Genomic DNA, 15,670 nt, shown 5'->3' with positions numbered 1-15,670 from the left:
TTTATGGAAAAGCACTGAACACTCCTCAAAACAAATAAGGAAGTTGATCATTTGGATCTAATAATATTTGCCTACTAAACCTAACTATTTCATGTCCCCTAAAATGTGTGAACTTGACCAAACAGACTTGTATCTGTGCAAAAGTTGTCACCAGAGAGGTGTTTTCACATTCCTCTACTGTCTGTGCATTTCCCCAAAATCTGAGATTCAAGCGTACGCAGGGCTGGCTAGATTTGGTACATCATAAATTCGAAAGCCAATCACTTTTCTCTGTTATGTAACACTATTCAATAGGAGAACAGACTTCATCACAACACCAGCAAAGAAACCTAAAACCTTCAGCACAGAGTGGATTTATTACACTTAAATCTCAGCCAGGCAGAATATCTTTAACATGTCTGTTACTTAGTTAGACTTCTGGTATATAAGACACTGTATCTGTATATTGTTGTATGTTTCACAATCATAAACCCTTTAACACTTGGATCGACATCAGCTTTCTTGCTGTGTTCAGACGCCTTTCATGTACACCTTTGAACCTGTCAAACATGAGACGATTGCTAAATTTTGATCGAAAACATGGAGAAAAACGGAATGACCAACTTGGCAGGAAATGTCCCATAAATTCCAGAAAGAAATGGTAAAAGGTGACAAAGAAATGACCTGACAATAAGCATGGGGTTATTATTAGATTATATATGTTTTTTAAATTAGTGAAACATGTCCAGAAAACTATATTTGTCATTATAATTATATTATCATTTACGTGTTTGGTTTTACTTTACTTTTTTTTGTTTGTTTGTTTATTGTTTTATGTTGAGGTAGTTACTTGTAACTTTTAATTAATTTCTTGCTCAATTTTGGGCCATTTCCTGTTAAGTTGATGATTTCTTTACACGTTTTTGAAAGAAATCAAGCCAATGCGCTCATGTTTTAAAGGGTTAATGCTACGCCAGCCACTGCCAGTTACAAGCTAAAAAGCTAACAAACATCAGAAACAAGTTAAAGATGCTAACTACACTTAACATTCTGGTATGTCTGCTTTTTGGAACATAACAGACTCCTCATCTTTCCTAATGTGTCCGGTGTGTCCTTTAATGGTCGCCATCCTGATTCATACTGCTCTTTCAGTGGTCTACCTAGATTTAGTGGCAGACCTGTGCTGCATGCTTTGTTTAGCACTGTGTCAGCACTTGAGAAGGTCGAAAGCAAAAGCAAAACCTAGCACAAGCAGCGGTGGTGGCTGGGGTGAAGGCTAGATCCAGAATTTCATGAGGGAGAAAGAGTGGATGTGCCTCCAGCCCCTTTTAAGAGTTTTTTTTATGTGGGAAAATCATGTTAAACTAAATATTAATCATAGCAGAGCACACGCTTTAAAACGTGTCTGCAGGGGGAATTTAAGGCAAAGTTATTTTCAGTCCATTATTAAGTCGCCTAACCTAGGTCACAAATATCCCCAAAATGTCAATTCCCAAAATGTCGACGCAATCATTTTGAGGAGCCGAGTCAATTTAGAGGAGGCTCTGTATGAACCTGTTTGCACCTTTCCTCCGTTAGCTGTCAGTCTGAAGGGGGGTTCATTGTGTGGTCCTGTCTGCGGCTCTCTGTGTCTCCATACGGCCCAGGCACAGTGTGTGGTGACAGCTCGGGTGATTACCTGTCCTGTCTCATTCACTCAGCCGGCCGTGCAGCTTGGCCACATCATGCATCAGCGACTGACACTCTGTGATTACGATGTCGTTAGGCCTCACTCTCTGTCGCTCTCTGAACACATTAATTTGCTCTTCTCTGAGCACAGGGAGAAATGGGCTATCCACGCTCATTTTTGTAAACCATGAAATATGAAGCTTCTGTGATGACAGGTCTTGAGCTAATATTAAATTTCATCAGGGACTAATGTTTGGTTTTCAAAGCACTCACTTCATCATGGATTCAGATTCCTCATTCAGTGATTGATCTGAAATGCCTCAAAGCATAAATCATGGTGGTATTGCTATTAAATAATTAGTTTTATGTATCATCATCAATCACAGCAGCTTTGATTAATTTCAAGTAATCAAATTAATCAAAAGCTATTGTTCACCTTGAGCACAATTTATTTAGAATCATGTTCTAATAGTTCACAAAATAAATGGAGACACCACAGTATGAAAAAGTAAGATTTAAATGCTAATCTTGTCAGTCTTCCTGGCGTATTTCATTCTTTTATTTGGTAGATTTTTATAGTTAGCCTTTGATAGACCTCTGTGTGATTCTGTCCAGCAAGACTGCAGTCATGATGAATCCCCACACTGGATGAATGTCCAACAAAAAGTAGAAAAAATATACATCTAAGTCTAGTCTAAATGTAGCACACATTGCACTAGACCATCCCTGAGTTGCTGAGTTATTCAACAACAAGCTAACTGGCTAAGGACAGATCAAAATGTCCAATAACAATGTTTGCTGACACTAGATATCAAGAAAAAGCCAGAGAATATGTCTTAAGTTGTTGTGAGCTGTAAATTCAGCACTTCCACGCAGGTCTCTCCTCCTACAACCCGCCTACTGGCGCAGATTGCGCAGATTGAAGTAGAGAATATAAAATATGCCTAATGGAATCATGCCAATTTAAGAAAAAAAACTCCCATTTATCACAAAAAGGTTTTTATACTCGCAAGAGTTGATATTTCATGCAATTTAAAAAAGTCCTATTTGAAATCTGCAGTGGAAACACTTTGTTTGGCTTTTATAGGTCACATGATTCTATGGCTATGCGCTCGTCGGTAGGAACTGGCTCCCCCACGCATGATGCAGCAGGCGCTACAAGAGGTGTTATTGCTTCGCATAACTCTTCAAAATTTAAGCAGAGCATCCAAAAGTTTTGAATCTACAATTGCTCCATGAAATCGTGCACTATCATCTCCCAGAAATCCTACACGTGGCTGCTCCCACATATAAGGGGCTTGCCTTTCCATGATTGCTCGCATAACACGCCTACGTCGCCTTGATTGGAAAAACCACTGACCGACAGGCCAACATTTCCATCTCTAGATTGATCGAAATTAAGCAGTAACTTGGATATATCCTGTGATTATTAGCTGCAGTTCTCAGCATCATGCTCAGTTTGGAACAGTAAGTAGATTAAAACAATTATGTAAAGGGTGTACAGGCTTATGATCCAATGTGTCAATTGTTATTTTGTCTTCTAAGTCTAATTGGATCCAGCATTGGCAGCGTATTCCCGAGCACTGAGTGGTTTATGCCCAATTAATAAATGTGTGGTGTTGGCTGCAGCATTGCATTCCTGCTGCAGTTCAGTGCTAATGATTTGGAGCGCTTTTATGTCGACTGCCTTGAATGAAGAGCACTAAGCCCGGTGTCACTGCGGTCCTTAAATCACCATTAGTCTTCTTTTCCGCCTACACACTTTTCTACCTCCAGTTGTCTCTTGCTCGCTTCCCCTCAGATGCTCTCCTCGCCCCCCTCCCTTCCTGCCCTTTTCATTTTCGTTTTCCATGTAGGCCCACTGTCTCTTCATCGCTGTCACAGTGTGTCAGAACAGGTGGAATCAATTACTGACCCTCAGCAGCCCACTCCCTTACCACAACTAGCTCTTTAATTGAGGGAATTAATGAGTGATCAGTCTGTGAGATGATTTGGTGTCACGGATCTCGCTCCGGCTGTGTGCGAGGGAGGAAAGCTGGGGGAGGGATTGTTTGACCAATCCTGCATAACTAATTCTGTCCTTCCACAAAGGCAGTCAAAGCGGTTCACATGTCCCTGCCTGCCTTCCCTGTCTGCTAATCACCTCTAAGGCTGAGGAAAGACATAGAAGTATATTACAACTCTAATGCCGCATTTCCACTGCATAGTACAGCTCAGCTCTACTCACTATGACTCGCTCTTTTTTGGCTCTCCATCAGCAAAAGTTGTGGATGAAACTTAGTTTCTTTCCACCTTGAACCGATACGAGAAGGTGGCAACAAAAAGTGCAGACCACTGATTGATATGAAAGAATCGCCCCTAGAACCATCACTTATACAACCCAGGACACTATGTGTTTTTTGCCCAGGATGCTGATTGGCTGGTTGGCTAGCACTGGTTGACTTGATTGGTCGGATTGGTTAGGTTTAGGCAAGAGGGGGTAAAATTGGGTAGGGTAAAAAAATAACAGCACCACATGGGCATATTGACCCAAGTCACACTGTTTAAGCTCATTAGTTTGTTACCTATACAGGTTAATTTCATTTACAGTCAATAATAACTAAATAGTTAACATCACACAGTTGGTTTGATTTAGGGGCTGTTTACATGGCAACGATTCTTGCATTAAACATTAAACTTTTGTTGTGCTTTTTTGTGCAGTGCATACAACAGTATTCACAGGTGTGATAAATAATTATCAACATCTTTTTTTTCTTTCTCTTTTTTCAATTTCTTCCAAAGTGTATCAGTATCATATTTTCTGACAAATGGCATGGTTAAATTTCACTTTCATTGTGCCTTATGTTTTGCTGCTCTGAAAGGTGCAATGAATAACTAAACTATATTTCAATAGCACTCTTAATAAACAATCTAGCTCCAAAAATATAAAATCAATACATGACAGCAGATGTTTTAATCATGGCAATGTATAAATGCGTGGGAAACCCTGCTGACTATCTGCCGTCGAAAACAAAATTGAAAAAAGGATCTGGTGGCAAAAGTGAGTTAAGCTGAGTCAAACCATGCAGTGGAAACGAGGCATGAGTGCTGCATTACTCTTCCACTGATTGAGATTGCTCTCAGGGGCCACTGGCACGCCAGGAGGACTTCCACGTGCTCAGATCTTTGTTATTGTGGCATCTATCGGCTGTATCTTCACATCTGCTCTGTATGTGTTTGTACAGTGGTTCTGAAGTGTCTCATGTGTCTCTCTCTCAACCCCCCACTTGTGTCTTCACAGATGGAATCTCCTGTCTCCACGCCAGCTCCTCCGCCCCTCCACCTCCTGGCCACAGTAGGCAACAGTGAGATTTCCTCGCCGTGTGAGCAGATAATGGTGCGCACACGCTCGGTGGCCGTCAACACATCCGATGTGGCCCTGGCTACCGAACCTGAGTGCTTGGGGCCCTGCGAGCCCGGTACAAGTGTCAATCTCGAAGGCATTGTGTGGCAGGAAACTGAAGACGGTAAGTGGAGTGGTTTAACATGCCGTTTAGTCGGGGTGGGAATCTGTGGGAATTGCACAATTTCATTCCAATTGATTCTGGATTCTCTGTGAAACAAATGAGTCCTGGATTTTGGCGTAACGGAAAATAAACTGGTTTGTTTTGTGCCAGTGTGGTTGCAAAAAGACATCATTACGGAGTATTGGTTTTTCAAGGATTTAGTGAAGCCTCTGTCGTTTAAAAAATAATCATCTTGCTGTCATTATTGTACATACTTTGCCTGCTAAAATGTAATTGGATCTGCCCTGACTGCCTCAGGAGGTGATGGTGGTACTAATGCGCACTTTAACAGCCCACATGCTGCACAGTATTGCCAACAAGAATAGTAGTTGGCAGGCAGTTCTTAGGTGGCCTTGATTTGTTTTTTTGCTGGGGAGTATGCAGACAGGAGTTTGTTGCACAGAGATATCTGCTCTCAACAACAACATGCCTCATAACACAAAGCACTTTTTATTTTTTTGGCGAGGCTGCCATTTGGGAATAGAGTTGGCTCCTCTCCCGCAGTGCAGTCCGAGTGAAATCTAAGACGCTCTCAGTTTTCCTCCCTTTGATCGAAACTGCATTCAGCTTATTTAATTTTAAGATGTATCGCTAGCACTATCAGGTTCCGCCGGGTCTGAAAAACTGCCCTCTTTTTCTTCCGTGCATGTGAAATAATGCAAACACCTAATCTTCAAAGCAGCTCGCGCTCAGTCGCTCTGCGGGCATGCTGAGTACAAATCGCCCACACATCCACAGTGCTGCTTGTTGGTTCGAACAGAAAAAGGTCCCTGCCTCATCAACATTCCCAAAGCACAGTCCCCGCTATTGAGTGGCTTTTTTCCCCCCTCTCTCTCCCCTTTTTTTGATTTTTGCTCCAGCCCTGGGCTGTGTCAGATTCACCCCTGTTCTCCTCTCTATTGCAACCCTTTTCTCTGTTACCAAGCATCCAGCCAGTCACCCCTTGACTCTGTTTCCAAGCAAACTGGGAGAGAGCGAGTGCAAGGCGGGGGGTTGGGGCAGGGTGCAGGGGGGGTGAGACAGACAAGGCTACTTCTGTTAGTGACACAAACATGGCTCAGAGCCAACACCAGTACTATGTTTGTGCTCCCTCATTCTCTGCCTCCCACAGAGTGATTGACCCTCCCCCTCGCCCTGCCCCCTTCCCTTCTCTCCCGTCCAAGTCTGTCCTCTGCCTGCACTCACTCTCTCAAAACTGCTATTTTGGCTGTAAGAGGTAGTGGTTTGGCCTGATGGGGCTGCGTTTTCTTCTGATTCTACTCTATCTGGCGCAGTGGGTGGAGGCTGGTGGGAGCTTTTGAGTGGTTTTAAAAGTGGAGAGGGGATGTAGAGGAGGTATGTGTTGAAGAAAAAAAAAAGGTAAAGGAGGGGGGCACTCTGCAGGTGTAGAGCACAGGTTGTTATGGCCATCAGAGCTGTTGAGACGAGTAGGGTTTCCAGATGCCTCCCTCTCTTTGAAGCCTGTTTTTTTTTTTTTTTTTTATCTCAGATGAACCTCTATCAGGTAGACGCAGTCTGGGTGGAAAATCATGTGATAAAGGATGAAGAGATAGATTTGAGACTTGCTACTATGAAGTGGCCTCTTAGTTGTCTGTTATGTTTTTCCGCGTTGCTATGCACACAATGTTCCCATGTGCCTTTTTTGCTTGAGGACACCACAGCTTGTTTCTTTTGCAGAGTTCCTGCAGATATTTAAAGACTCTTAAAGGCATTGAATTCATTGATCTAAAAATAAGGCTTCAATTTGCATTAAACATCATGAATCAATCTTTCATAACTTTTTAAAAAAGGCCAAGTTATGTTAAGTAGGATTTTATGAATTGTTTTTCTCGGATGTCTCTCTGAAAAATCTCAAAGTAATTGTCAAGATCTGTTTTTAAAAAATTTGCCGGATGTCTCTCGCATTAACGCCATGCAGATCTGGATAGTGGAACCAACAGTGATATGTTGTTTCCGGCCGAAATGCTCTGAGCAGAGGATCCACTGTCTGCTAGCTCGCTGTCAATGTACCCCCGAGGACATGAGGAAGTGCAAATTCAACCATTCAACCAGGATTTTGCTGCATGACTTATACTGAAACAACAACAGTGTAGTTTGTTGTACATCATGCAAAAAGTTTTTCAAATTCATAATGAGAACTAAGACATTTCCCACATGCCAACAAATGGAAGTTTGTTGGTATGCTGGTAGTTTAATTCTACTCTCTTCTCCGCTGTGCAGTTAAAAATGTCAAGCTTTATGTTACAATTATCATTTGGGCAAAAATATTCCCTGACTTCCCGTAACTGGTGTCTGTTCATATTTGTTTTACTTCTTTATTGGTTGTGAAATTAGTAGGCCTGACTAAAATGCTTCAAAGCTTCAATAGTTGGAGTGGTAATCAATGTCAAATCGCCCATAAATCAGCAGGTACTCATCCAACATTATTCATTATGCATCAGCATTAATTATTTTTAGTCATTCTCAGACAAGGACATTTGAACTTTGTGATAGTTTTGTGCCTCCAAAGTCACCAGCAGTGCAGCACTGCTGGAACGGCACAGTTTGACTACATGTGACAGCCTTACAGATATGCTAGCAAAAAGTCAAAAATGTCAGGAATAGGAATGTCACAAATCTATAACAAGCTTGGCAAATGACCTGAGAACTGTAAGTAACAGCTTGTTCAGTATATTTTTTTCTAGCTATTACAGCTAATGTGCAATCTGAATGCTAACAAAGTGGCTAATTGTCACATTTTTTCAGGCGCATCAACTGCTGTCTTTGTCTCTTATTTACCTCCCATGCACGCCATCCCCTCATCAAAGCTTTGATAAATTGTGGATATTAATTACCAAAGCTTCAATGCCCAAAAACTGGTATTTAGAACAGCCCTAATAATTAGCCCTTAAATGAATTAAAAGTCTTTTAAAGTCTCAAATCTATCTTGCCTTCAACCTGATTTCAGCAAAATCTGTGATAGTTTTGTGTTCTTTAGAGAAATCTGTTGCAGCTGATGTGTGCTGTTCCTGAAGCACAAAACCAGTTGACAGTTTTATCTGCTATAAACAGCCATCAGTGTAGTCGGTGCTCTTAAAATATAAGATTCAATCTCTACTGAGTTTCCAAAAAGGCGTTTCTCAATAGCCTCCATTGTATTACATTTTGCACACTACATTAAACCACACAAAGATGTGTATTTCTTTTACATCATTTTAATGGTACAAGCCGCTAACAACCCACTGGCTAGTTTTAAAATGAAAGAGACCCAGATGCTGCTTACTTCAAACTGCACTGCCATTCTGCGGCCTTTCCCTCAGAGACCTATGAAAGCAGACTTCTCTCATTGTGGTGCAACTGAGCAAATGAGAACCAAATGAGGAAATCAAGCAAATCCAGGCAGAGTACCAGGGAAGAGCAACAAACAGAGGCCCCAAAGACATAGCAGAGGCATCCTGATTAGCAGTGAAGTTGAGCAGTCCCCCACTTCTCTGCATGACAAGTCTCATACAGAGCTGTTTAGGCATGCACTGTGTGTGCGCGCGCTTTCATTTAGCATGCCAACCAACAGCTGCTTCATCACCTCCGCCTTTCGGCCTTGTGGGAGTAAATGAACAACAGGCTCCCAGTAATTGTCTGTGCCTCAACCTGGCTCACAGAGTGCCAAAGAAAGAAACAGATGAGGAGGAAGCAAGCGACACCTAACAAAATGCGATCACAGGAGCTGCACCTTCGGTCAAAGCTGACAAGAATCTTGTCTGATGAGGCCAAATGAATTTTTCATCCTGTGTAATTTGGGCACAGATGGAGCAGCCGAATAATGGGTGGACAAAATAGCTTATAACGCTTAAAAATAACTCTCAATTTGATGTGTTTAGTGCTGTGTAGGGGAATATCAGGACACCTACAGTCATAAAAAAAAATGGAAAATTCATGGAATATAATTTCTTGGCCTGAGAAATTGTTGGAAAACTAAATATACCCTGAACATTTGTTTTACAAACATGTGTAATAACTCATGATGTGTTCAAGGACAGTCCGTTTGTTTGAATTTCTGTTTTTTACAATTTCTGGCTAAGATAAATTGTCATTTTTGTTTTGTTTTTTTTTTGTTTTTTTTTTAAAGGAAACATGCCTTTCAAACCCTTCAGGCCCACAGGTTTGGAAGGCATGTTTCTTTAAATATCACCAAAAATTTTGTAGGGGGAAAAAATGCTGCCATTTTTTTTCCTTTGTCTTTAAATAAGTGCAGTAAAATAAATACAAAATATAGCCAATTATAGTTGCATGTCCCTCTCCAGTGCTTAAAAAAAATATTTGACTTGCCTCCCCCTCTTTGCACCATCCTCTCCCCCATAGATAACGAACAGTCCCTAAGTTATATTTAAATATTCAATTCTAATCCTGTCCTGAATTCAGTATTTATTTTTAAATTATATATATATTTAGAAAAGCTATTACACAGTAAGTAAAAAGAACCGGTACGGATTATCAGTTGTTTCAGAGCATGTGTGGTCTTTGAAATTTGCCACAAAGTCATGGAAATTTATAGCAAAAATGTGTGTGAACTCTGGAATATATGTATGGATAATGGATAATATGAGGTGCAGGAAAGTGAGTTTGTGTCATTCAGTCAGTCTGGGGGCGAGTGAAGTGTAGACAGGAGGACAGGCGGGGGGGTTAGAGCTGTGGTATTTTAAGGCCCGGCACTGACACAAATCCCCTCAGCGCAGACGAGGCAGTGGCAGCTCCCAGGGTCGCGTCGGCAGAGCGATGGGCCAACCCCTCCCAGGCTTAGCATGCTGATACCTCCAAATGTCATCTCTAAAATGCTGGAGAAGTTTATTGCTCTTGAATCGCAGCCCAGAACGCCTTGGCTCCTGCTCCGGGGCAGAGGGAACACAGAGGGGGCCCCTTTGGCCAAACACTGCAGCTCCATGCCAGTGCTCCCCCCCTACACACACCCCGACCCTCCAGTACACAGCAGGCTATTCCCCGAGCACGTCCCACAGCTTCTTAAGCTCCCTAATAGATAAATAATACAGGCTGTTTGTGATAAATGTTTGTCTCATTGATTATTTATGCAACACACATTACATCATTGTAACATTGCGAGCACTGGCTTTAGAGCAGGAGTTAAAAGCAGCTTGGCGTCTGAATAGAAGAGAGGTCAGTGTGAAACGGATATTCCTGTATAAACATTTGAGAGATGTGTTAGGGGTTTTTTTGCTCCATTTCTCCAGCCCTGTCAGGGACTCGAGAAGGGGAATATTGTATGAAAGGAGCACTTGGCTCTGTAGCTCACTTGCCAGCTATGCTTCCTTGCTCTTTTGAAGACCACCTGTCAGTGGCCTCATTGAAATGTTTTTACAAAGGCGAGCGGTGGCTGCTCTCTGTGAACTCGCTATAGAAACTGTCCTTGAAATAAGAGTGAGCATTCTCGGGAAGCCTGTAGCCCTCTGCCAGGCCAATGAGCAAGAAGAAGATGGAGTGAGAAATCAATCACGAACCTCTGTTAACAGTAGAGGACACTCTGAAAAGAAAAGAACAAATGTGATACGCCTCTTTCTTTCTCCAGCCCACACTTTCTTTTGCCAGTTCCTTAGCCGTGTTTACTTTCCAACCTACCCAGCCAGTCTTTACCCGCATCAGTGTTCACTGTGGAAGAGTGGAAGAGGACAATTTCCAGGGGGGAAAAAATAACACTCCTGTGTTTTACACATAGAAATAGAATTAGAGTAGAATGGACATTGTCATTCAAATCCACATAGTAGGATGTTCAGAGCGACGGCTATTTTTATATATCTTTTATGTAACTTTGCCATTCCAACTGTTGTAGCAAGTCATGAATTTACTGAGTTGAGATTTGAAATAACGACCCAACAATCAGTGGAGTACTGCAAAGCATAAAAAAGCATCTTTTGTGTGCAGGAATTGAGAATTGTTGGATGTACCTGACAACATTATGTACTAAGCATAGTAACTCATTGGGAGTACTTTTACTTTTATCTGCTTTTATGCTGATTTTTTTATGACTTTAAATATGCTTTTATGTAGGTTGTTTTTGTCTTTTTTATGCTAATGCTTCCTTCTTGTAGTTCCAAATGTAAAGTGCAGTATAAATAATATGTTTTATTATTATTATTAGTAGTAGTAGTAGTAGTAGTAGTAGTAGTTTTTTTTTTGCAATACCCTGTGTTTGAGCTGAGAGTTAACTACTTTTGTACACATATAATGTTAATGAATAAACAAAATAAACTCACACAAGGAAAGGAAATATTCCGCCTATTTTTACCTTTATTTTCCTTATTTCAGAGAAAAATACAGCCGTACACTTATCCAAGTTTCCCTATTTTACCTAAATAAGACTACAATGTTAGCCTGAATGTCTTAGACACTGCCTGTCGAAAGCAGGAATATTGTGCAGTTATTCTGCCTTGTGACTCTTTAAAGAAGGTACAATCATGGCATGGGGGAGAGAGTTGGCTCGCCCTTAAACCAGCATCAGAGGTAGTAACAGCGCCAAATTGATGGGACCATGGGTGGAATGGGTGTCACGTTCTGGCGACATGTTATTTGTCACCACGGGTGATTTAAAAAGCAACTAGCCGTCAGCAGCTAACACACAGAACGACAGTGGTGGAAAATGTGAAAACAATGTGGTACAGGAGCTCCTAACAGCCATATAACAAGGATGGTATTGATTGTTATTGTCATGTTATGCCATTGTTATAGTTAAAGTGCTGCTGACGCATATGTTATATGTTACACTAGAGGCCCACTTTGTTGTATTAATTATTATGCCTGTCTAGCCGTTTTTGCTTCTGGGATGCCGGCATGCTATCTAAAATCAAACACTGTAGTGGCATGATGCTGCCATTGTTTGATGTGTAGCAATGCTACGTCAGCATAAAGACGGGACTTTGTAGCAGCTATATAGTGCGATCTCTGTGTAAACAAATTAGGAGCAGAAGCAAATTAAAACTCACCAATACCGTCTCAGTTAGTCTTGTTAGTCATCTTGTTAGTGAGTTGACTGTTCCAACAGACACCAACTCTGGGTTGGTTGAAATCAACCCCGAATTCACCGAGTTAGATGTAAGAATATGCTGATCTGCAGCACGCTTTTTATCACCACGGTCTTTCTCTGCCTCACTGAGCAGCGGCTCTAACTCGTTCTTTGTAGACTTCCACGGTAACGTTACATCATGTATCGACAAACATGCCATGAAATGGCATCAAAAGAAAAAGGAAACTGATAGTTACATTAACATTTTGAAAGGTTATGGGGTGCTTATTTGAAAATGCAACTAAAAAGTCAAGAGTTCTCAGACTCTGCGACACATTTTACGGCCCCACTGACGTCTTGTTCTCGCCATTTTCTTTCGTACAAGTCAAATGAACGCAGCAAACAGTTCTGCTTTCTACAGCTCCTGTTTCTATGTTTTTAAAGACTTTACCAGTGTCCTAAATATGTGGTTGCAATAACACTCTGCAAGGAACTTAAGATATAGATGACTCACAGTCTTTAAGGGAGGAGTCTTGTCTTGTTAGTCACAGATTTAGTTCCCGGGAGGTGTTATCAAGATGGCACCCGACTGAACCCAAATCTCCGAAGAGAGACTTGGTTCCCATTCATATTGGCCGACAACTGCATTTTTTCAAGCACTTAAATGGCCTTGAAACGTAAATCATATGCCTGGAGGAATTGTAGGCTTTGCCAGTGGTTGTCATAAGATATCATGTTTGCTATATACACGTCAACGAGAGCCTGAGTAATGCGCCTTTGGCAGATCTGTCTCTTAATCTGAGCACCATCTCCTTTAAGGGGAAAAAAAGCAGTTGGTTTGTTTTGACAGAGAGGTTATAGATTTACCCAGATGACATTTCAGGGAACTGCTCTTTGCCTCACTACAAATTATTTACCGTAATAAATGCATGTAGAGTTGGTGGAGATGTTACATGCATGGTTGCTGTTTTGTGCTTTACTCCCACTGTATGAGTAAACATGTAGTGATTTTTCTTTTTTGTGGAGGGAGAAAGTGCTGCATGCGGCTGATAATGCTGCGACGATGTGGGCAGCATACTAATGCTCCTTTCCTTTGCCTCTCAGTGGTATGAGAGAATTGACCTTCTCACAGGCTGTTATTCTTGTCAGTGAGAGTGACTTCGCACTTTTACCTCTTATGAACCGAAATGCAGCCTGAACTTTTCTGAAAGCGCTCACTCGAACGCTCTAAAATTCAAAGTTAAACCATCAGCCGTATTGTTGTTTTATTTCCTGCTCAGTGGTGAACCTTTATTTTATCACTGAGATATGGATTTTTATGGTGTGTTTAACAGAGTAAAACTGCTTTTCTTTGTTTTAGGATGTAGTAGGGCTACAACTAACAAAATATATTCTTTATTCCCCATTCATCTGACAGTTATACTCTAGATCAATTGAGTAATAATTTGTCAGAAAATGAAAAAAATAGTAAAAGGCAATCATGATTTCCCATTTCTGTCCTGAAACTGCAAAAATAACAAATTAATGATTCGGATTACAAAGCAAAAACAGATGAGATGAACAAGCGTAAGACTAAAATTATCGTAAAAATGAATAAGAAAGGTAATGAAAAATCTAGATTAATGAAACTATTGACTAACTACATTCAGTTGAAACAGGTTAATATCACACAGGGACTGAATTTGTACATAGTCACGCTGCAAAAAATAATATCTCCATATCCTTAAAATGAAACCAGTAGTATGTGTATTGCATACTATTTCTTGTAAAATATTGCATTTCCAAACACGTGGATGCTACACTGGCATAAATATCCCGATATGGTAAGTGATGGATGTTCATGACAAACATTTACGTTACAGAGCTGTCCTGGCCACTGTCTGCCAATAACACATCGATTTCAGTGTAAGTATAGGTGTAATGTATTTGTTTTATTATTTTGTAACTGCCAGTAGAGCTGAGGTTTGTATGTGTTACCATGATTTTGCGTCTCCAATAGGTAAGGAGGCTTTAAGGAACTGGATTGCTAATTAAAGCTCAGTTAGTGTGAGAAGAAACGCATAGTATGTGATTTTAGACACAGCTGATGTTATCAATCTGCCAAGGAACTCTTCTAGTAGTGGTTGTTATGGCAACTGAATTTTCAACTGTAACCAACCAACAGTCAAAAACCCAAATATATTAAGTTTACTATCATAAATGGTAAACTATTGACATATGAGAAGTTGTAAGTGGCACCATTATGGCATTTTTATTAATTGAAGACACTCAAACGATTAACCCTTTCAAACCTGATCAAACTGGCTTTGGGAAGAGGGGGACAAGCCATGGCCAAAAAACTAGCAAGAAATTATTAAAAAGTTAGGAGAAAATGACCTGAAAATAAACAACAACAAAAGAAAAAGGTGCTAAAAAAAATCATGTTTCTGTAACATAATTTAATACATGAATAAGAGAATTATAAATACAATGTTGTGGACATTTTCTCCTCATTATATCTAATAATCCCCTCCGAGCTAATTTTCCGATCATTTCCTCATCACATTGTTTGCAGTTTGCAGGACATTTCTTGCCAAGTAGCTTGTTGTGTTTTTGTGTGTTTTTGAAAGAAATTAAACTAATTTTATCAGATTTCAGAGGTTTAATTGAAATAGTGAAGAGCGTCTAAATGCAGCACAATAAACTGGTGTTGATCCAGGTGTTAAAACGTAAATCAAAGTATTTGCTGATCTACTTTATGTTGCTCTACAATGTAATCTTCACTACTACTTTCAAATGAACATAACACAATACAATACAAAAGCACCACATTCCATTATATCACCAGCTTCTCCAGTGCTAAAAGTGACTCATACAATTCGCTCTAAATTCCTGTCTGCCCAGGATTTGAGATAAGGTCAGGTTTAGGACTTTGTACTCTGACACTGACATAACCGGACAAGCTCGGCTTCATTTTATGCACCACGAGTGCAGAAACACTCTTAAAATGGACTGTTGGAAACATGCTCAGACAGTTGAATGCTCAAACGCTTCATTTATCAATGTTATAGTTATTGCTCGTGGCAGCACCCGGCTATCTTTTATCTTCTCTCTGTAATGAATACTGACACTATTTTTCTCATTGTTCTCACTTTGATATGTGTGGTAGCTTTTAGTGCAGAGAAAACAGGGATGAGAAAAGAGACATTTTCTAAAAAATATACAAACTAAAATCTGTCAATAATTACTTGAGTGAGTACACGAGGTGATAAATGCAAGTGCTGATTGCTCTCATGAGACTTTTTTTAATCAGTCAAATAGATCAGCTTAATTTGATTTTTGCAGAAACAGTCATATAATGTCACAGCCACTCATTGCACACAAGTGATCTTCCATTTTCAAACATAACAAAGGCGTTTTGACAAGGTCAGTCAGTGAAAATGCCATTAACCCCACTGAATTCCTGTTGAGCTGCAGCAGAGCAGAGGTCAACCAGTGAACCCGCGGACCT

The 15,670-nt window shown here is 40.5% G+C and overlaps 1 protein-coding gene across 3 annotated transcripts in view; it reads left to right on the top strand.

Moving 5' to 3' along the window:
• The window catches only part of LOC121946717 (zinc finger protein 609-like), a 109,123-nt gene that overhangs the window by 68,241 nt on the left and 25,212 nt on the right, over window positions 1-15,670 (top strand). For all 3 annotated transcript variants that reach the window (XM_042491447.1, XM_042491455.1, XM_042491438.1), the window contains exon 3: window positions 4,928-5,153. In XM_042491447.1, coding sequence (XP_042347381.1) covers window positions 4,928-5,153 — 226 coding nt within the window. The remainder of the gene's footprint in view (window positions 1-4,927; window positions 5,154-15,670) is intronic.

The sequence above is a fragment of the Plectropomus leopardus genome, chromosome 1, assembly GCF_008729295.1.
Source record: "Plectropomus leopardus isolate mb chromosome 1, YSFRI_Pleo_2.0, whole genome shotgun sequence".
NCBI lineage: Eukaryota > Metazoa > Chordata > Actinopteri > Perciformes > Serranidae > Plectropomus > Plectropomus leopardus.
The sequence above is the reverse complement of the archived record's forward strand: the minus strand, read 5'-3'. Positions and strand labels throughout refer to the sequence as shown.